Genomic DNA, 24,079 nt, shown 5'->3' with positions numbered 1-24,079 from the left:
TGTTTCTAGGAGATATATATTCATAGCAAGATCTTTTAAAGATATGGGAAACTGAAGTACCGTTATATTTCAAACAAGTTTTATACCTGTGATGAAGTCAGCCTCATAACAGATAGAATATTAACCCATGTAGGTACAAATACACTCATTATATTAAATATTTATATGTAGTATAATACAGCATCTTTTATTTATAATTATCTTGCAATCCTATAGTTATAGTAGCTAAGGTATTTGGATCTTATACAGAGCCTCAACTCACACCAGGATTAAAAAATTATGAGGTACGTATGTATATCCTTAAATAGACACTATGTTCTATTCTGTGAAATGGGTAATAATGCCCAAACCCAGCATGATAATTTATATGTCTATAATGTGTAGCTACGGAAAAGAATACCAAAATCTTCACTCAAAAGGAGTGGTTTATGATATCATGTGGGAAGCTGACAGTAAAGGAGAGAAAACAAGTCTCTGCATATACTGCAAGGGATTGCAGCTGCTGCATGTCATCATGCAAAGCATAGAATGGCATGTGAGCATACTTCCTCTGCTTTACAGAGATAGGAATAAGTAAGCTAGTATCTGCTGTTACATTGTATCAGCAAGAGGGGTCCTGATGAAAAACATAGCAGGAGTCCTCCCTGAAAGTCTATAATGAGAGTACTCGTGATAAAGGATAAATATAGATAGAACCAATCCAGGGGCGGAAACCCATGCTGCAACTAATCATATAACCAAAAGGGCATTGGTGATAAGTGAACAATTGGGCCATGCATGCAATGGTTGAGAATCAAGAGAAGAGAGCCGCTGACATAACAGTACCAATGGATGACTTGGCTCTGTTGCTATCTGCATTGCAGAGTGTTTGACATCCTCTTCCTGTATTGGTCGCATGCTCCAGATCTAGAGAATGTAGTAATAAAGATACCTATATTTCAGAGGTCATATATGCTATAACAAATTATGTAGCATATCCAGATACACAAGCTATCGGATGTAAAAATATATTATTGTGTGAAATACGTGATCAAAAAATTGTACGTGACTCAACTAATTAGTACCACCCACATTTATATTAAATTAGATTAACAGTGGGTTTATCATTGATTAGTGTGAAAGTAAAATAAGAAAATGAGAGGAATGGTCACTAAGTAAAACACAGTGATATTGGTGAATATGTCATCCATAGTGTGGGATAATTGTGAAGAATAATTCATCAATTTATTTTAGAACTTCTTGAGTTTGTACTTACCAGGAACAACTTTACATTTGGGGACCACCACTACCTGCAGGTAAGGGGTACAGCAATGGGGGCAGCATGTGCCCCCACATATGCGAACCTCTTCCTAGGGTGGTGGGAGAGAGAAATTGTATTCCATGATGACAATGAGAGATTTACGAAACATATCTCAGCTTGGTGGAGGTATATAGATGACATCATCATGATATGGGAAGGAGACCAAGAACCATTGATATCATTCATTAATATGTTGAATAACAACTCAGTGAACCTGAAATTGACTCATTGCATTAGCCAACAATCAGTATCCTTTCTCGATTTGAGGATCCCACGGGCCTAGTTCAGACAGAACTATTCCGAAAGGACACGGCAACTAACAGTCTCCTGCACCAAACAATTTCGCATTTTCCTCCTACAATAGAGAATCTACCTAAAATATATTATTGTGTGAAATAGGTGATCAAAAAATTGTACGTGACTCAACTAATTAGTACCACCCACAGTTACATTAAATTAGATTAACAGTGGGTTTATCATTGATTAGTGTGAAAGTAATATAAGAAAACGAGAGGAATAGTCACTAAGTAAAACACAGTAATATTGGTGAATATGTCATCCATATTGTGGGATAATTGTGAATATTATTGCTTCTTTAAGGAGAAACAGTAATATTAAACCTATAGTGTATAAAGGAAGAGAGAGAGGGTGGTTGAAGAAAGAAGGGCTGCCCGACACACTGTGCAGGACAGAGATCTATATTCAGTAAGTAAAGTGAAAATATTATTGTGAAAAGCACAAGAGATATTAAATTTAATATTGCCTAAGAAAAATAGGAATACCACATATCTGGTGAAATTATTACCCCACTGGTTTTTCTTACAAGGGTTTCTATGGTCTAGACATGATATTAACTAGGTCCCTGTTGGGTCAGTCTTCCAGAAACGGATAACTTATAAAGCTTATGTTGTTATTAGTAATCATATGAATACATTATAATTAATGTATTCGTTAAGACTGTCCGGTGTCAGTGATCCTAGTTTGAAGGTCCAGGCACTCTCACGTTTGAGCAGTTCCTGAGCCAAGTTACCCCCACGTATTCCTAAACTCACTTTCTCTAAACCAAACACCTTAAATTCTTTGTTGGATCCCTGATGGTATTTCAGAAAGTGTCGGGCTACCGATGTCAGTTTTTTATTTTTTATCAAATCTGTGGAGGCATTTCTGATAGAGCCAATATGTTCCAAGATGCGATGTTTAAAGGCCCGGGATGTCATGCCGACATACTTCATGTTGCAACTAAAGGTTATGCAGTACACCACCCCTATTGCATTGCAATTCATAAAGTTCCTAATGCAGATTTTTTTGCCAAATTTGTCCTCGACCTCATTGGTTCTTAAGATAAATTGACAGGCTTTACAAGTTCCACAAGGAAAAGTACCTGTTAATTTAGTTTGTCTTTGTGGATTTTTGACAAAGTGGCTTCTCACGAGTTAGTCTCTCAAATTTTTTGAGCGTCTCCAGCTCATGGAGACTTTATTATCAAGAATATTAGATAAGTCTTTATCCAAAAGTAAAGTGTGCCAGTGTTTCTGCACAATATTTTGTATTTCCCTCCATTCATGACAAAAGTCACCCACAAACCGTAGTTTGTCCGAATTTTTCTTTTTATGTTGTTTACATTTCTCTGGGAAAATCAGAGATTCTCTAAGGATGTCAGACGTATATTTTTTTGCTCTTTTAATAGAACGTCTACTGTATCCTCGTTCAAGGAGTCTCTCAGTGAGTTCACAGCTTTTATGTTCAAATGTTCTTTTGCCAGAGCAGTTACGTCTGAGCCTGAGAAATTCGCCCTTAGGTAGATTCTCTATTGTAGGAGGAAAATGCGAACTTGTTTGGTGCAGGAGACTGTTAGTTGCCGTGTCCTTTCTGAATAGTTCTGTCTGAACTAGGCCCGTGGGATCCTCAAATCGAGAAAGGATACTGATTGTTGGCTAATGCAATGAGTCAATTTCAGGTTCACTGAGTTGTTATTCAACATATTAATGAATGATATCAATGGTTCTTGGTCTCCTTCCCATATCATAATGATGTCATCTATATACCTCCACCAAGCTGAGATATGTTTCGTAAATCTCTCATTGTCATCATGGAATACAATTTCTCTCTCCCACCACCCTAGGAAGAGGTTCGCATATGTGGGGGCACATGCTGCCCCCATTGCTGTACCCCTTACCTGCAGGTAGTGGTGGTCCCCAAATGTAAAGTTGTTCCTGGTAAGTACAAACTCAAGAAGTTCTAAAATAAATTGATGAATTATTCTTCACAATTATCCCACACTATGGATGACATATTCACCAATATCACTGTGTTTTACTTAGTGACCATTCCTCTCATTTTCTTATTTTACTTTCACACTAATCAATGATAAACCCACTGTTAATCTAATTTAATATAACTGTGGGTGGTACTAATTAGATGAGTCACGTACAATTTTTTGATCACGTATTTCACACAATATATTTTTACCTCCGATAGCCTTGTGTATCTGGATATGCTACATAATTTGTTATAGCATATATGACCTCTGAAATATAGGTATCTTTATTACTACATTCTCTAGATCTGGAGCATGCGACCAATACAGGAAGAGGATGTCAAACACTCTGCAGTGCAGATAGCAACAGAGCCAAGTCATCCATTGGTACTGTTATGTCAGCGGCTCTCTTCTCTTGATTCTCAACCATTGCATGCATGGCCCAATTGTTCACTTATCACCAATGCCCTTTTGGTTATATGATTAGTTGCAGCATGGGTTTCCGCCCCTGGATTGGTTGTTCTATCTATATTTATCCTTTATCACGAGTACTCTCATTATAGACTTTCAGGGAGGACTCCTGCTATGCTTTTCATCAGGACCCCTCTTGCTGATACAATGTAACAGCAGATACTCAGCTTACTTATTCCTATCTCTGTAAAGCAGAGGAAGTACGCTCACATGCCATTCTATGCTTTGCATGATGACATGCAGCAGCTGCAATCCCTTGCGGTATATGCAGAGACTTGTTTTCTCTCCTTTACTGTCAGCTTCCCACATGATATCATAAACTACTCCTTTTGAGTGAAGATTTTGGTATTCTTTTCCGTAGCTACACATTATAGACATATAAATTATCATGCTGGGTTTGGGCATTATTACCCATTTCACAGAATAAAACATAGTGTCTATTTAAGGATATACATACATACCTCATCATTTTTTAATCCTGGTGTGAGTTGAGGCTCTGTATAAGATCCAAATACCTTAGCTACTATAGCTATAGGATTGCAAGATAATTATAAATAAATGATGCTGTATTATACATATAAATATCTAATATAATGAGTGTATTTGTACCTACATGAGTTAATATTCTATCTGTTATGAGGCTGACTTCATCACAGGTATAAAACTGGTTTGAAATATAATGGTACTTCAGGGTCCCATATCTTTAAAAGATCTTGCTATGAATATATATCTCCTAGAAACATATGATGGGACAAGCAAGGGTTAACTCCAGCGCGATTGTGCTGTAGTAGGAGCTGAAGTGTATCTCTATTATGAGTGGTACGCATGTGAGCTGATGGAGGTCATTGTTTACAAAGCAAATGACATGTGACCAAGCCAACCAATAGGCTATGGTCTCTCATTGAGCATACCATGTGACCCGATCGACCAATAGAAAACGGCCTCAGATTAGACACGTGACCGGGAAGAATACCCGGAAGCATGCATTTAAACGGAGAGCATTGACTCTCTCCACATGTGTGGGTGAACAAGCCCTGAGACGAAACGCGCGTCCCTGAGTGACACAGCAGCGGTACCAGATGGATCAGGTCTGGCGGGTGCACATGCCGACCGAATCTTCCTCCATGTCGATCTAAAAAGGGTATTAGTATCATGTTGATGTGATCGTGACTCTGCCTGTATAAATAGACATATATCTAATATATAATTTTGCCAGTATGCTGCATTATGACTATAGAAAGACAGCAATACTTGGGTTAAATTAACCAATATGATTTCTGGCAGGTATATGTTTGTGTGATCCCAGATGATATGTACTGGATAGCTATCCTTATGCTATTATATTGCATTAATGAATATGGTAATTACACTAGTGTTTGATAATTTATGGTCTGGATGTTTGACTGTGATATTTGATGCTAAGACAAGTGAATAGTGACCGTGGTCCCGCAGAACTGTATAATATACTTGGTAGCCAAATTTTTCTACATGTCAAAAAATAGCTGATTCTGTGCTTAAAAAGATTGACAGACTTTTTCAGTTGTGCCACCATAGATACATTTGTGTATACATAACTGGTGGAATAGCGTTTTTCTGATACAACTGGGTAGCATTGTGGGTACTGTAAAAACCTGGTGGTTAAAAACCATATACATATAATATACCTATGGGTACTTGACTTGATTTTAACACCGTGTGTATTACATACTCTTGTTGTTTGGATAACTATCAGATATACCCTTGATACCTACTGTAATTGATGCCTGCCTATACATAAATCTTGCAGACCAATTATACAGACTATGGTATCTTATAATACTGCCTAATCAGAGCAATATGTTATCTATTTCATGTGAGGAGTACCCTGCATGAGAATTGGTTCTCTAAATTGGCTATACTGCAATATTTTCGCCAAACCTTCTATAGATGCTTTGTGTATGTTTTGTGAATATGTCTATGTGATAAATGTATTTTCTTTTGATTCTGAACCTGTCTTCCAAAGTATTTTCCAAAAATTTTAAAGAATATATTAAAAGTTATATTTTATACAATTATTTACAGAAGAGTGCCCCAGCAAAAGAGCCTTCTTTTTTCTATGTTTGTCTGTCTACATTATCTTTTGGCTCTGGGGAGCACCACCAACTTATGGATTGAACATATTTAAATTGAAAATCATTTAATGTTGGTTGAACATATGCTGTATACTATAAATAGTACTTTCTGTGCGGAGTCATCCCCCCTTTTCTCTAACTAACAATTCTCATAACATGCCAACGGACCAGTCTCTTTTTACGTTCACTGTTGACAATCTCCACGACTCCACCTAGGAACGTCTATGGATCTCAGGACGTTGTGATTATGGATACTTCATGGATGCCGTCTCAATTTTCAACTTGCATGTGCCCAGTAAGACTTTCCTCAGTGTTTTGCACATGCACAGTTTCAAAACATCACTCAACTGTGAAAACATCAGCAACGCGTTCAACTCTGAATCAAGGTCTATATTCTCTACCACATAAACATATACACTCATTACAGTCCAGTTATTGTAAGAAGCCAACTGACCTATCTGTATGTTTTAAAGTATGGGTTAGAACAAGAGCACCAGGAGGAGCTCACACAAACACAGGAAGAACATACAAACCACACTCCAGGCTGGAAATGAACTCGTGGCCCCAATCAGTATGTTAGTACTTGCACAAATAGCCTCCCTGCACTGCTGTGTCCCATAATAACCAGAATGCCCAGAGTGTTTTTTCCCTCTTCTCTCACTCTAAGTCAGGCCTGGCCAACCTGTGGCTCTCCTGCTGTTGTGAAACTACAAGTTCCAGCATGCCCTGCAACAGTTTTAGCATACCCTAATTGCAAAACTGTAGCAAGGCATGGTGGGACTTGTAGTTTCACAACAGCTGGAGAGCCACAGGTTGGCCAGGCCTGCTCTAGGGGCTCAGTAAGTGTGAGTTTGCAAAATTGGCTTGTGGAATTGGTCAGTACAGGTACTAACACTTTGATCCCATGACATTGGTTTTACAACTGAGTGCCTTGATGTCTGCTTAGCCCATATCAAGGTGTAAAGTGACAGTGTGCCCTGATGTGTGGAAGAGCTTCTGCAGGTGTACAGTAAGGGGTAAATATATTAAAGTGAGAGTTTTTAGAAGTGGAGATGTTGCCCATAGTAACCAATCAGATTCTAGCTATTATCTTTTAGAAGGTGATAGTTAAATGTTAAGTAGAGTCTGATTGGTTGCTATGGGCAACATCTCCACTTCTAAAAACTCACTTTAGTACATTTACCCCTAAGTGTCATATTTAACATTAAGGTGTTCTATTTCTCCCCCTCAAAATTTGCTCAATTTAGCCATAATTATGGGTTAAACAAATCACGAGAGGGGACATTAGGACTGCTGTAGGGGCGTTTGAATCTTTTTATTACATTAGCTGAAGAGCACTGATGATACTGGATCAGAACCTCTATATACCCCTGCCTATACCTTCTAATATCCTACCTATAAACCTCTAAGGTAGGGGTGAGCGGGTTCGGTTTTACTCGGATCTTTAAACAGCATTTTATTGGCTATGTCTTTTGGGTAGCCAATATAATAAATCCGAATTTGCGGTAAAGTGGCGATAAGAACCGAGTAAATCCGAGCCTGCACATCCCTACTCTAAGGATGACGCTAATTTGCACATGCAGTCATACAGTAAGTAAAGACTTAAGACCTGGAATCTGTGGTTCCAAAGCACAAGTATTATTCAGGTAAAAGTACAGTCAGTTACACGCTATTGATCCAGACACAATTCGGTGCAAAGGAATTATACAGACCCAAGTACAGTATACATACGCAGCGCTTTCTGGTCCAGATGTTAGGCATCAGCAAGAAACCCCTTGTCCCACAGCGTTCAGCAAGAAGGATAAGAACCCAGTGTTGGAGCACACATTTATACCCCCCCAGAATAGACAGGACAATAGAGAAGTTTGTTGCTTATGCCATTGGTTCCCATGGGGGAAGCATCTGTTACAGCGTTTAACAGGCTGGTTCAAATAGACTCAACCCAGCCTCCAACAACTGTGGGTCTCTGCCCTCCCACCCCATGCAATCATCTTAACAGTTGTTCATATAATATACATTTTGTTGCTTGAAGTCTCTGCGGTCCATAAGAGAATGCATGATGCGATCTCCACACCGATAATACCGGAATTCTGTTGAAAGAATACGCATCAATACGAAACCAAACATGGCTTTCTTAGCATGTATAAAACCTTAGTTATCAAATATCTTTATTTCACAGCATTTATACTACCTGAACAAACTTAAATCTTATACCTTAAAGCTTATTAAACCTTTTATGTGGATATGTAATGTGTGAGTATGCGGGGTTTGATATAAAGACGCTAGTTAACTTGGGGCAGATGCGTGCGCATGAAGCTAATAAAACAGTGTTTTCACACAAGGTCTTATGCATTCGCTAATATGCGACTAGTTAACAGCGCAATTGTGTGTATTAATGTGTGTATGATGAATGGTGTACTTTAATCTCACTTACTAAGTGAACACCAGCAGTGTTGAATGCTGAGCCTTATAGTTCCACATGCCCCTTTTCTCAGCAGCCCCCACCTTTCCCAGGCTCAAAAGAAAAGGCCCTTTATTCTCCCAGACTCTTGTGTGAATGCAAATTAGCCCAGCTACAAGACCCAGACCTAAGATAACACTCTTGGCTTTGAAGTTATTTCATTGCAGGAAGCCTGCTAAGGTGAGGTGTGTATTCTAGCTGGGCCACCTGGAGTGAGAGCAGATGTTATCCAGGAAGCTTATCTACACAAGCTAGTTGTCACGTGGCCATTTACTCTGTTCAGCTAATGCAATCCAATTTTGACATACTGTAAAGCCATTTCTGAAATATATCCTTAATAAAGTCATGAAATGGGCTTTTGGTGAATCGCCGTAATTTATGGCGATGTTTACAGATGCATTCGCATGATGCTAATAGTATTATCGCCACATGTACTAAAGTGTGAGTTTATCTAAAATGGCGCTTAGGAGGCCATTTCGCAAAGTGGCGTCTTGCGGCCAGTCGCAAGATGGTGTCGCTGCGATTCAATTTTAAACTGATCTTGTCTCAGCCAATAATCCAGTTTCGACAGCACCTTGAAAAACATTTTTCCACCATTATGGTGGAACCCCCACTTGGGGTGAGAGACTTGAGACCTCCTCCTGGGGTGAAGAACTCATGGCCCCCTCCTGGGGTGCAAAACTTGAAACCCCTTCTTGGGGTACGGAAGTTGAAACCCCCACTTGGGCTGAAGAACTTGAAACCCCCTCCTGAGGTGCAAAACTTGAAACCCCCTCTTGGGGTATGGAAATTTAAGCCCCCACTTGGGGTGAGAGATGAGACCCCCTCCTGGGGTAAGAAACTCGAGGACCCCTCCTGGGGTGTGAAACTTGAAACCCCCTCTTGGGGTACAGAACTTGAAACCCCCACTTGGGGTGAGAAACTTGAGAACCCCTACTGTGGTGCAAAACTTGAAGCCCCTTCTGGTGGTGAGAACACAGGAATGCTCCCTGGAGTTAGCTGAACGGATTTTCCCACTGAAGATGTCAACTCAGGTGTCTCCTCTGAAACTTTTAAATCAGATTCTTTTCCCATGGTTAAAGAAACTGACGGAAGCTGATAAAAGCACAATCGTTACTGAAGTTGGAACTAGAAGACGCTTTACCTGGACTGAGACCGGAACAGACTGGAGGAGATGTTACAGTGACTTTAGGCGGTTTGAATATTCTGCCTAACTTCCCAAGATGAGAGTGGAAGCGGCTTGTAAACTTGAACCATATGCTGTAGGGACGACATCACCTCCTTGCTTAGAGCAGAAGAAAGAAAAGCTGCAGAAGGCTACGGTCTGGAACTGAGATTCCTTAAATGTAGGGAGGAGATTTTGAAGTTGCACTAGAAGCTAGTAGAAACTAGTAACCTGCAGCGGGGTACAGAAATTGGAGGATTCAGAGGTCAAGGGGCTACTGAAGTGTTGAGTTGTACAATCAGAAAAGAATTCTGTGGTCGGAGCTGAAATTATATGGGAATATGACACAGGCGGAAGGGGCACAGGAGGGTTTACAGGCGGACCTTGAAGTGAGGCTGGAAACAAAGGAACAACGGAATGAATGGATTTCAAATGAGAAAAAATTTATTGTAAATGTTACCCATGAGTTGCTGGGCTGCCTCTTGTGCGGTGACAAGAAGGAGTAAGTCTTGAAAACCTGCTTCACCCTGGAACTCGGCGGCTTGAATGTTGGCTGTTCAAACTGTCACGAACCGTATGGGAAAAGCTAGGGGGTAGGGGCGCTAGGGAACAAGCGGGTGAGTGATAGCTAGGTCTCCCTATTACGGCCAAACCCAGGTATGGCTAGACCTGCCCAGTGGCTCACTTGGTGGTCTTCACCAGTGACCCCTCCAGTTGGGATATGGGTTTCACTGCACCAAGTGAGCAGGTCGCAGACCTCTGGACAGGTACCTGGGAGTGGCAGGAAGACCGGAACTATATTAGAATGAATACTTGAAAACAGGAGATCAGCGTGAACTGAATACTTGAGCACAGGAGATCAGGGTATGAACTGAATACTTGAATACAGGAGATCAGCTAATGAACTGAATAATTGAACACAGGAGATGAACTGAATACTTGAACACAGGAGAATGTACTTGAATTGCTAGAGGTCCAGCTGAAAGCTAACTAGCAATTAACATGAAATCTAACACCACAGTAACACAGGGAGGCTGCAAAAGAACCAAGCAGCACACTAAAAAACAACATAGGAATTTACAAGAAACACTGGAGTTCTATGAGAGCTGAAGTAACATGCAGGGAATTAGCATGGGAGCTAATATAAGTAATACTGGTGGTCAGCGTAAGGGATGAAACAACACACTGTAGATACTTCGTGGAAAACACCGGAGAGCATAATAATTACTGGAACATCAAAGTTGAACAGCAGTTTCCTGTAGTCAGACTTAAATACCCCTGGGTCTTTGGATCAGAGGATCAGCTGAGTGACCACAGGACTACCATTGGGAGAGACTAGTCAGGTGATATGGACCAACATGGCTGCGCCCATGCCCTGGAAACCAGGACGCACGCACGGAAGCCCTAGCAGAACCTGGGGAGAATACTCAGACACCACACACCTCCACTCCCAGTGACTGAACACCTAAGCCCAAGGACGCCAGCGCGGAGATGAGTAGTGGCCGATCCCAGGCCGCATCCTGACAGAGGTGTTAAGAGGGCCGGTAGATGTGGCTGTTATTTGCAGAGTCGTAGGTGTGGGTGAAAGTGAAGGCTGAAGGAGTATATTAATTAGTGAAGAAATGCTATAAAAAGAGAAAAAAGAAGAGTCCGGAACAGAGCTTTGAGGTACCCCAACAAAAAGATGGAGTGAAGCGGATGATGTGAATGAAGTTGAGATGCTGAAGTGACCAGTTGACTTAGCTATGATTAGATTATTGGTCATATTAGTGGTGGAGTGTAGAGGATGTAACCCAGAGCTGGCCCTAGGCAAAGGCATTCTAAGCAAATACCTAGGTGCGACTGGAATGCCTAGGGGCATTCCAGGGCTCTGCTGCTGCCCCCCTCCGCGACGCTCCCCTCCAGAGATGGTTTAAGGTGGGAGCGCAGGGGGTAAGTATTTCCGTGCCCTCCTCTCTTATTGATCCCCCTGCCACAGATCGGATCACTATATTGATCTGATCTCCGATGCTGCGCATGCGCACCTCGCTGCCGCTGACAGCAGTGACAGGCACCGCAGAGAATTGCTGGGCAGCTGAGCGACGGCTCAGCTGTCCAATGACTTGTGAAGTTGCAGCCTGCGTCTCAGTGACTGGCAGGCTGCAGGGAAGGAGGAGGCAGAAGGAAGGGAGGGCACAGCCGCAGCCTGGCCCCTAAGCATGGAGGTGGATGACATGAGAGGAACATGCAGTCTTTCAGCCAGGAAAGGTAAGACAGATAGTTTATTACTTTTTTTACTACTTACATTTTAAGGCATTGGCTCCTATGTGTACAATATATATAAATATATATTTATATGATGTGTATGTACGTGTTGAGTATAAAATATATGTGTTCGTATATATGTATACTGTATATGTATATAGTGTGTGTGTGTGTATATATATATATATATGTGTGTGTGTGTATATATATATAATGTATATATACATATATATATTTACACACATACACATATACATGTGTGTGTAAATATATATATACATTATATATTAGCCTGTCGTTTATTTACATTTTTTGGTCACACTTGCTAGGGCACCCTGTTTTTCAAATGTAAGACAAACTATTTTTCTTTTTCCTGTCTCTTTAAGGCAGGACCCAGTTTCATGTTTAAAATGTATGCAGCTTGAGCCAAAGGTGGCAGATCAAGTTAATTTATCTGAGAATCAGTGTAGGGACTGGCCAGATGGGAATGACCGTGAAGCGGTGGTCAGCTTAACAAATTATTGCATTATTTTGGAACCAACATTCCCTATGTTCAAAGGAGTTGCAGTTTGAAAAGCATGTGAGTGCCGAGTTTGTATGATATTTTTTATGTAGATGGTGTGGTCACATGCCAAGGGCACCCCAGATGGTTGAGTGCCGTGGATTAAGCCTGTCGTTTATATACATTATATATATATATATATATATATATATACACACACACACATTATATATATATAATATGATCAGTATGATATGCCGGCGGCTGAATAGACTGAAGCCCGATCACTGAAGATACCGACAGGGGAAGTAAGTACTCTAGCCCTCCCCCTCTCCCCCACAACCCTCTCTTAGGGGTACCTAACCCTAACCTCCCTCCAGTGGTGCCTAACCCCCCTCCCTGTAGCCTAATCCTCCCCGGTGGGTTGCCTATCCCTAATCTCTGCCCGGAGTGCCTGAACCTAAACCCCCCCCCCCATCCCAGTGAAACTAACATACCTACCCGGGAGTGGACGTTTGGGAGTCCGGCACTCTAGATGCCCAATTTTTATAAAGAACACAAAAGTGAAGAGTAATCACCCACAAAGTCAGAAATCACACATTTATGCAGAGCGGTTTCATTGTATTTTAATATGCAATGTTATGCGTGGTATAATGTAAATACTGCGCTGGTTTCTCTTATATATTTGAAGCATGCATATTTGAAGACTTATGGAGCATACACACGGTCAGATTTGTCAGATGAACGATTTGAATGATTTTACCAAAGTTTTGAACATTTTGAACGATTTTTGACTGCATTAAAATGAATGGAATCGTCCAAGTCTGACTGCAAACACATCAGATGTCAGATATCGTTATCTGACAAACGGGAACGCACATCGTTCATCGTCCAGGCATATCAGATATGTCAGATTTTCCTTCAGATATGAACGACTGAACGATTTTTAAATCGTTATCGTTCAGATCTGAAGGAAAAATCTTACCGTGTGTATGCACCATTAGTGGTGTACTGGTTTCAGGGTCAACAAGCTGTTGTTGATTTAAAGAGACGCAGAGTTGAATGCTTGTTCTCTTTTCAATTATCTGCCAGAACTGTCCATAGGAATATATAAAAGTGGATTCTAAGGGGTATATTTACTAAAGGTCAATTTCAATCAATTTAAAATCGATCAAAAGCGATGTTGTGTTTCTGAGGCTAAATCACACCTTTACTAAGACAATTTTTGATTTGGTTTTTAAAGTATTAGTAAATTTGTGATGTAGCCCCAGAAACACAACATCGATGACAGTAAACATTACTACCTCTTGGTATACCTGCATCTCTAGCTGATTATCAGCAGGACATTGGGTGGGTATACCAGACTTGAAACTAGATTTGCATAATATTCCACTGTGAGCTGTATCACATGGTGGTCATTGGGGCATTATTATATGCTCATTATTTGAGCAGTACAACAAAGTTTATGAACTTTATAATACATTGTTAAGTATTAAAGTGGACCTTTCGCTATAAAATGGAAGCATGAATTTTGTGGTCTAATATTCATGAGGATGCAGCCTATCACTTCACCAGGAACCACATGAATATATGGCTTGCCTCATAACCATTAAGTTAGTCATGAATGTCACTGGTTCCTAAAAAATTTAGAATGCTGCAAATTGTATGTCTACAATATTGACTATGTAAATAGGACCTGGCAGGGTCGTAAGTTCAGAAGCGAGTTATTTGATGGTGCCCACCCCCCATATTACCAACACCCCAGTCCCAGCAGCACTCACACATGCCCCCCCTAAACCACATTCCCTACCCACACCCCAGCAGCACACTCTCACCCCCCTGCATTCACTTCTAACATCCCAACAGCACCCAGATATCCCCTCCCCCCACATTAACTTACAAAACCCCAGCAGAACCCAGACATTCTCCCTCTGCATTCACTGGCAACACCCCAAGAGCCCACAGAAATACACTCTCCTCCACCTGCATTCAGTGGCATCAACCCAACAGTACCCAGACGCACACCCTCCCCCCACCTGCATTCACTACTAGCAACACCCCAGCAGTACAAAGTCACCCTCTCTGCATTCACTACTTACAACCGGATATCACCCAAACTGCTGTAGTGTTGGCAGCATTCACTGCCAACACTACAGGAGCACCCAGGCACCCTCTACCCACCCCCCACATTCACTTGTAGCAGCACCTGAACAAACACTCTCTACCCCTGCATTCATTGCCAACACCCCAGCAGCAACTAGACACCCCTCCTCCATTCACTACTGCCACGAGCAACACCTAGACACACACTCTCTCAACCTGCATTCACTTCCAACACCCCAGCAGCACCCAGACACACACCCTCCCCCCCTGCATTCACTATTAACACCCCAGCAGCATCCAGACACACACTCTACCCTGCATTCACTGTCAACACCCTAGCAGCAACCAGACACACTCTTACCTAAATTCACTGCAAACACCCCAGGAGCAACCAGACACACCCCCTGCATTCACTACTAACTCTCCAGCACCCAGACACACTCTATCCCCCTTCATTCACTGTGAACATCCCAGCAGCACCCAGACACCCCTTCCACTGCATTCACTGCCAGCACCCCAGCAGAACCCAAACCTCCCCCCTGCATTCACTAATAACACCCTAACAGTACCCAGACACAGTCTCCCCTTGAATGCTTACTTTAGGGACGATCTGGATTTTCACCCATGTCTGGCAGCCGCTGTCGGGATTCTAACCGCCGGACGCATACCGATTCCCTATGGAACTGTTTGTCCTACCAGTCTCTGTGGAGCTTTTGTATGGTAAAATAAGTAAATAACATATAATACACTCTCTAGTACAGGCTTTTAAGCACCCCCCGGGGAACTTAGGTTTAGGCGGCGGGGAAGGGGGGGGTTAGGTTTAGGCACTTAAGAGGGGGATTAGGATTAGGCACTGGGGGGAAGGTTAGGGTTAGGCACCCCTAAGGGAGGGTTAGGGTTTGGGGGTAGAATTAGGTTAGACAATACTTACCTTGGACGATCAGGATTTCCTCCTCTGCCGGGATGCCGCTGTCGGGATTCCAACTGCCGGGCATGGGTCCGGCGGTAAATCATACTGATTCCCTTTTAACGAACAAACTGAAGTTAACATCCTGTGCTTCAATGAGCTGTCATGCTTCAGACAAAACACACAATAGGGCTCATGTAGAGTTGGGTACAATGTATTAGGTGTAAACTGCATCCCTTAAAATATGCAATTTGCACAATATGTTAAGCCATAATATAGGTATCTTAAGATGCCAGAGACTGTGCATATTATGTAAAAGGCTTACTTTTCTTAGTTTACTCTAATAGCGTAAGATACAATAATACCGAGATATACGCTTTAGTTTAAGCAAATCATATGCTAGAGGCGTATCACTTCAATATATTACAGTGAGTATTTCCCATGGTATGATCTCAGACCGCAGGAAAATAAAAATAAAAGAGAGATGTTATGTGTCTGGGCTCCGTGTAGAGCAAGTAATCTCCTATACAATGTTTTTTTCTTCCAGGGATACCTACATGGACCAAAGAGGAGCCATAAATAAAGAGTGGCCAATAAATGGGTGAACGAGGGTATTGTGTGGAAGTAATTTTATTACTAATAAAATGTTTTTCAGTTAGTTTTGTGTGTGTTTTGTAATGCATTTCTCCACGGTGTACTACATGTCCCAGTGGGCCCTGGATGCCAGGGCATGCTGGTATTTTTTAAGTACTCAAGTGGCCTGGGAATGTTGGGACCTGTAGTGCACCACAAAAAAAATATTTATTAACCCACACCTACTGCCCAGGGGTATAGAAATAGCCCTATTGCTATCTACACAGGGCAGGTTTGTTCAGCGGGGAGGAGTCATATATTTTTTGCAGGCTCAATTGCACTAAATAATACAGCCCTGATCACCCTGTGTACTAAGACGGGGCCCCCATGCTTCAGGTTTCCTATTATAGTGATACTAGGTATCAGCACTTCAGAGGAAAGGGGGACCCGACGCAGTCCCTAGAACCCATTTGTGCACAAGCGCTGTGCCACCTCCGCTTGTGCGCATACACCTGTCAGATCTATTGCGCGGGTGCCGAGACCCGGCAGGATGGGACTCAGTGTGTCCACCTCTGTTTCGGTGGTGGTCGGGTAGGCCTGAGTGAATAAGTATGCTTTAATGGGGCATTTGTAAGTAATGGAGGCAGAGGGAGAGTCTGCTAGAAAGAGGAAAGAATTTCCATAGAGTAAGGAGAAGTCTTGGAGTTGGGAGTGAGAAGTGTGATCAGTGGGGAGAAGATGTGTCAACACTTGTAATAACGCAAACCTATCCAGCCTCATTTAGGGGTATTTATCAAACCTTCTGAAGAGGACAAGTGGAGGTGATACTCACAGCAACAAATCAGATTCTCCAGCTATCATTTTATAGAATGCACTACATAAACGACAGAGGGCGGGATGTACTAAAGGCCCCCATACACGGCACGATATACGTGCCGATGCGACGATGGCCATGATATCGTACCTGATACCGTGCTGTGCGCTCCCGCGGGTTCGTAGATCGCATCCCCAGATCTTCCTGCATGTTCATCTGATCTGGGATGTACAATCCCATTCAGATGAAGGAATGGGGAGCCGGCATATCGTGCGGTCTGCGGGGACCGCACGTTTTCCAGCAGTGACAGCACGATCCGTCTACAGATGTATCGGCAGTCGCCCTACATGGTGCATCGCACCGTGTGTGGGCACCTTAAGGCTAAAAGGCATCCAAGACTGCCATTTTCGGAGTTCTGGCTGCATTACCAACCTCTGGAATGTGATACTTTCAAGATGACGTTGCCTAATAGAAGCCTATTGGCTTCTCTTTTCACTGTTCACTGAGAGGTATCCTTCCCAGTGTCCCCTGAAGCGCATGTGTTGGCCACGAATGCAGATAGGACTCCCAAAATATAAATCCAAAAGTCTTGTCATCGCGATGGACAGCTCTTTTTGGAAGAGCTGTCCTTTGCGTTTTTAATCCATACTTGCCTACTCTCCCAAAAGTTGCAGTAGACACCCGAATTTACAGGCTGTCCCCCACACTCCAGGAGGAGTAGGCAATCCTCACACATGCTGCCCACTTCCTAATGAAGTGAGCTCTATGGGGAGAATAATGCTGTGAATCGTGGGTAAACTTCCAACATGGTGTGTTTCAATGCAAATCACCCCGCCCCCTGAATCACAACATTCCCCACCTCCAGTTAGCGGTAAAGGCGGACCTGGGGGGGTGGTCCGGGGGTGCACCGGACCACCCATTCGCCTTATCCACCGAAATTTATTACTGTAAATGAACGGCTGCCTGGTCAGGAACGCACTGCATGAAGTCTGGCAGGAACCCCGGATTTTCATAATTATTATTTTTTAATTACTAAATATCTCACTAACCAAAAAGGGTCAAACTGATGTTATTGTTTTAATATAGTTTTGTAAGAATATAGGTTTAAGAGCCTGCTCGATTTTAAAATGACAAAATGTGTCCTGCCCTTATGGTGGTGCCCCACTGAAACAGTCTGCCCTCAGCCGTCCCCATCCACAGACTGCAGTGTCCTGCAGGTGTGAAAAGTTGTGGTTTAGCGATCATGGCTGGTGAATAGAGCATGGCATCTATTAACAGTGAGGGGAGAGCTTGGGGGCAGCCCAACATCTCAGTAAGTGCTGTGCATGCGCCCTAAAGTGACTGACATGGGCGTGACATGAAGCCACGCCCCATCCCAGAGTGTCATCACACCTTTTTCGTAAGCGCATTCCTTAAGTGCCCCTTCTCCTGGAATACTAGGCTGTATTGACCTCAGCCATTCACCTCTGAAAGTATGATGTAGGGATAAGGCTAGAAATTTTTGCTGCCTAACAAAGTCACAAAACAAAGTGCCAAATTTCCCAGGTAACGCAAGTTCTGGCGAGGGGTTAGAACTGGGACCACCCATTACCACATGTCTGATTTCGCCTATGGTCAGCGGCATTTCTCCTCTGGGCTTCTCTCAGAGGAGAGAGTTGTAAAGTAGGTAAGTAAGTTTTAATCACAATACTTGGTAGCAGTGACGGTTCTAGGCATGGGCTAGTAGGGCCATCGCCCGGAGAGCAGCCCTACCTGAACTCACCATCGCACCGCCGGCTCCAGCGGAAAAGCCTAGCGCCAGCCCTGCTTGGTACATACTGGTGTTATGTACCCGATAAGTGGCGAGATGTATCGCATCCATAATGCGATGCGTAGTACTGTACGTCTCACCCAGAATCTGATATCTGTTTGGTTGGTGGGTAGTACATCTCACTCAGAATCTGATATCTGTTTGGTTGGTGGGTAGTACATCTCGCCCAGAATCTGATATCTGTTTGGTTGGTGGGTAGTACATCTCACTCAGAATCTGATATCTGTTTGGTTGGTGCGTAGTACATCTTCTCCAGAATCTGATATATTTGGTTGGTAGGTAGTACATTTCGCCCAGTATCTGATATTGGTGCGTAGTACATCTCACCCAGAATCTGATATCTGTTTGGTTGGTGGGTAGTACATCTCGCCCAGAATCTGATATCTGTTTGGTTGGTGGGTAGTACATCTCGCCCAGAATCTGATATCTGTTTGGTTGGTGCATAGTACATCTTGCCCAGAATCTGATATCTGTTTGGTTGGTGAATAGTACATCTGGCCCAGAATCTGATATCTGTTTGGTTGGGGCATAGAACATCTTGCCCAGAATCTGATATCTGTTTGGTTGGCGAATAGTACATCTGGCCCAGAATCTGATATCTGTTTGGTTGCAATGGGATAACACCTTGGGGTAAATTTACTAACATGGGAATTCTATTTAAAAGTGATGTTGCCCATAGCAACCAGATTATACTTCTCATTTAGATAGCACCTTCTAGAAGATAATACCTGGAATCTGGTTGGTCGCTATGGGCAACATCACTTCTAAATAGAACTCCCATCTTAGTAAATTTACCCATTTGACTTGTACTCTTTAAGAAGGTTTGAAAAATCTGCCCATTGGAAACAAGTAGTTACTTTAGTTGTAATGCATTTTCTAAATGTACAAATGACATCAGTATCATATATAACCCTGCACGTCCGCAAGGTCAGGCCCAGTCTGATTCCCAGCACCATTCCAGCCGGGAATCCCACCAGGCAGTAACAGCAGCAATCCTCCTACACCGGTTCTTCTGCCTCCACTCCAGTGGCAGCAGCACTAAGCCCAGCGCCCGCTAGTGACAGAGTGCGCATGCGCCGGACGTGCGGCCTGGTCCCGTACCCTCCTCACCGCCTCCTTGCTCGCTGTGTGCAGCCATTTCCGTCTCCGTGCTCCCAGCAGGCTGAGCGCCGGTGCTCGGCCTGTCTTCTCCCATCCCTCTCACCTGGTAGTGTGTTGCCGTGCTGCGTCACGATCGCTCCCGGAGCCCGGGACCGGCGGTGGCCGCAGTGGTGGAAGAAGAGAAAGAGGAGGAAGAAGAAGAAGGAGGAGCCGCGGCGGCGGCAGCTGCCCGGGGAGGCGGCTAAAGACGGCGGATTTCGCCGTGCAAGACGGGTCGGTCGGTCCGCGGCACTGGGAGACGCCGCAGTGCTCCCAGGAGCGGCCACCAGACACACAGCGGTCACGGCACGGGACTCTGTTGCCGGCGGCGTACGCCGCCGCTACCGAGCAAAGATTGGTGAGAGCTGATAGATAAAGGGGTTCTGGAAAAATGTATGTATGTATGAATGAGGTACATAGACCCTACATATATGTGGTGTTGGGTCCCCTGCCACCTCTATACTTACAGCAGCCTTACACCGGTATCTTATCTATCAAAGAACTACAGGATCCAGCATAGCCTTTCTAAGATACTATCATTGTTTGTTTCTATAGCCCCAATATATTAAACAGCACTTTACAGAGAGTGTGGTTATAGTGCACCTCTGCCCGTCTTAAAGAGTATATATTGCACGTACAGGAGCACTCCAGTGTTCATGCCCTTACAGCTGTTTACATGCATTGGTGACACATTAAAAGCTCTATTACATGTACATTTAAGCTGGGTACACACTAGACCGTATATTGGACTATTTGCTGTTTTGATGCAAAACGAAACGCCACATTGTCCAGTGTGTATATACTATTGTGCGTCGTTTGTCATATCTTTGTATCTGCCTACAGTACTGGCGTGTCTGAAAATCTGGCAGACCACACCATGCTTCTGGATGTGGTGGGGTACGATATATCGGGTGGTCGTCCACCAGATTGTGCAGTATTTATGTACCGGCCGTTATATCGTGCTGTCGCTGGGTACACACATTGTCTAGTGTGTACCTGGCTTAATGGCCCCAACACACTACACGATATCTTTAACGATTTGTCCGATTCTGACACATCGGAATGACAAATTGGTGTAGTGTGTATGCACTATATCGTGGAGAGCGCGCTCCCGTGGGGTCGTCAGCCTCATCGCCTGATCTTATGTGCAGCATGTAAGGTCAGGCAATGTGGCTGACGATCCCATGCAGCGCTATGCGGGTGGCCCGGCATATTGGGAGGGCGGGCATAGATTCAGTGTGTATGGACTGCGCGATATGTCGGCCCCTTGCAGCCGGGTCATGTGTCACATTGCTGGGTACACACATTGTTTAGTGTGTACCCAGCTTAACACTTGTATTCCTGATTATTAAATTGAAAGAGAGGATGTCTCTTTAAAACTATCAGTATAAAATATGCGGAATATCTATTCATTTTATTTGCTGTATCCACAGATATCAACTGGTACCTTAGGATAGCACATTGATTTGTGATGCCATGTTACTGTGCCTGGGCAGTGGGTTCCTCAGTAACTCCTAGTGAGACAGGGACTTATGTAAATGATTAAATATTCACTTTATTGTGCTGTAATTATATAGGTGCTATACAAATAAGCATTGATACAAGAAAAATATATATCTTTAATCAAATGATTGTTGGTTCTAAATGTTCTAACAATATTGCTATACAAGAATACTGTGCACGTATGTAGTAAGTGATTTACTGTGCATGTTTTAGATGTATATGTAAACAAATTATGTCAAAGCATATACGTGTATTATTGAGCCCTTGGAATAGCAATCTTCTAGACAAAATTACTCTAAATATATATATTTTTTTTAATAAAGCCATACTCCAATATTGAGGTTCAAAGTAGACATTTGTCCTTAAAGTACATTTTTTTATTTCTTAAGGTATATAAACACCTAACGATTTTTTTGAACGATTTAACTATAACGACGTCATTATCGTTCAATCGTTGAAAAAATCGTTCAGTTTCTGAGTTAAAACGATGAACAATTATCGTTAAGGGAAGTTACAAAAATCGTTTGCAGTTCAAAAAATCGTTCATTACACTTTAAAAAATCTGACCGATAATTTGACAGAAAATCGTTCATAAAATTGTTGGTAACAAAACCGTTACGTGTGTATGTATGCACCTTAAGGAATCGAATGTACCCTTTGTCTACTTGGATAGTAATTTTTCAAAATGTTAACCTTGGTAGCCCTTCTAATCCTTAATATTTTTATTTGTTTAACATTAGGGATTATTCTTTAATATTAATTCCATTGAGCTACATAGTCTTTCTGTGATATATGAAGTGCTCAGTTCATAGCAGTATGAGATTTCTCTTCTGTAGCATCTGTAAACCAGTGTTTGAATGTAAACATGTCAAAATTGACTTTCCTGCTTAGCACTAGTTTATATAATGTACAATTCTACATCATAATATAACTTAAATGTTATTAAAAATGAAAATATATCTTTGAATTATAGTTTATTTGTGGGATTTTTGTGTATTTTCCAGTTCTGTAAATATTAAATGCAGGTAGTCTCAGTAGGCCATGCCTTAAAATTTGCTGTTGTGCTTTGATGTCAACCTTTGACTTAGTACATTAAAGTACTGCTAAAATGTACAGTGAGAAAATGAAACAGTATTTGTTTCTTTGTTGCAATGCAATGGATATGATGTGCCATTCTTTAACGGAACATCACACCCGCACGAAATTCCAAGTATATTCCCCTGCACCCCATAGAGGTGTTAGGGAAATCTTTCCGTGATTACACTACCATATACGGCCAATCGTACATAGCGCTGAATTTAATTGGCCCCATTTTATTTTTAGAGGGTAGTTTGCCATATACAGTGATATTTTGTTTATTTTACTTATGTGCAGGTCTTAATTATGTTTTAGCACAATGCTATAGTTTAATGCCTATTTTTCAGAATTATTGCTATGGCAAGTGATTATGGTTTAGTGGATCAAATATTTCAAGTTTTTGTTTTTATTTATCTTTAAATAGGTAAGAAAAAGAACAAGATGTCAAAAATCCGACGGAAGGTCACAGTAGAAAATACCAAAACCATATCGGATAGCACATCGCGTAGACCAAGTGTTTTTGAGAGGCTTGGACCTAGCACAGGGAATAGCGCAGAGGTGAGAGGAGAATGCAGGCACATTTTGTAACTGATACTGAATGAAAATTTATAGTCATATATTCTATTTGCTTCTCAGATGATGCAGCCCGACCTTCATATCTCAAGCTGCAAAAATGTGAGCCTGCAGAGAAAACAAAATGATTCGTTTTTTAATGTTTTGCTGCTTTATGAGAATTTGATGAATCTGCGTGGCAAGGTGGTGCTGGGGCGTGCAAAAAACGTTTTTATTGTGATGATAGAGCACGCTGCAACTTGGTTAAATGCAAGCTCCCTTGCTAAATGTAGGACTCTGTATTGTGCCCACATGCAAAATGAGGCTTTGCTTGCAGGACCGGATTCTTAGATGAGACTAGGGAAGGAGAAAGTGGTTTTGTTGGACCGTTTCCTAGACCCTTTTGCATTCTGATTAAAGGTTTTATTTTTACAAGTATTTTGACATTGGACTTCTATGTATATTTTCAGTGGGAGCACTTTAATATCTTTCAATATTCTTTATATGGTAGACTGCATTTATAGGTAAAATTATTCCAAGCAAGTAAGTTTATAAAATTACTCAACATGTTACCCAGGGATGGGGAACCTCAGGCCCGGGGGCTGTATAAGGCCCCCGGAATCATTTGGTCTGGCCCTCTGAGCTATTTTCTGCTAGCCTCATCTGGCTAACAGGGTGCCTAGAATGGCACACTACAGCCAGAATCTATGCAGCAGTGCCGTCTGGAGCATCCTTAGGAGACTTCAGACGGTCACACCACTGCCCTTACAGCTCCCCGGAGCATCCTCAGGATGTTCCGGGCATTGCTGTAATCACCGTCGATTGTGGCCCCCGCCCCCATGTGACATCACATGGAGGGGTGTGGCGTGGACTGGGCCCGCAAATGATGATATATATATATATATATATATATATATATATATATGGCCCTCGGCAGAAAAAAAGGTCCCCCACCCCTGAAGTAACCGATACTTGAAGTAACATTTAAGGAGAATTGTTTAACTGTTGAAATTGTCAGACATGCACTTTGTCGTATTGAGCTGCAGTCCATCAAAAAGCAGCTGTTTATTTAAGACTACTTCACAAAGA

The 24,079-nt window shown here is 42.4% G+C and overlaps 1 protein-coding gene and 1 long non-coding RNA gene across 6 annotated transcripts in view; one reads left to right on the top strand and one right to left on the bottom strand.

Annotated features, from left to right (window-relative positions):
* Positions 1-7,766: 7,766 nt before the first annotated feature.
* On the bottom strand, positions 7,767-20,167 carry LOC148543248 (uncharacterized). Its single transcript, XR_015869425.1, has 4 exons — positions 19,923-20,167; positions 15,546-15,637; positions 15,213-15,324; positions 7,767-8,229 (listed from the first exon to the last, which is right to left on the bottom strand). It is a non-coding gene; the product is annotated as an uncharacterized LOC148543248 (long non-coding RNA).
* The window catches only part of ZC3H13 (zinc finger CCCH-type containing 13), a 67,652-nt gene continuing 63,275 nt past the window's right edge, over positions 19,703-24,079 (top strand). For 2 of the 5 annotated variants that reach the window (XM_088442860.1, XM_088442850.1), the window contains exons 1-3: positions 19,703-20,216; positions 22,863-22,996; positions 23,075-23,113. In XM_088442860.1, the coding sequence (XP_088298986.1) occupies positions 19,790-20,216; positions 22,863-22,996; positions 23,075-23,113 (600 nt within the window). In that variant the 5' untranslated portion in view covers positions 19,703-19,789. Of the gene's footprint in view, positions 20,217-22,862; positions 22,997-23,074; positions 23,114-24,079 lie in introns of those variants that run through there. The other 3 variants (XM_088442956.1, XM_088442859.1, XM_088442898.1) reach the window with 2 other exon arrangements.

This window comes from Taudactylus pleione, unplaced genomic scaffold, assembly GCF_031769625.1.
Source record: "Taudactylus pleione unplaced genomic scaffold, aTauple2 ptg000005l, whole genome shotgun sequence".
Lineage (NCBI taxonomy): Eukaryota > Metazoa > Chordata > Amphibia > Anura > Myobatrachidae > Taudactylus > Taudactylus pleione.
Note: the sequence above shows the minus strand (reverse complement) of the source record. Positions and strands in the feature narration are given on the sequence as shown.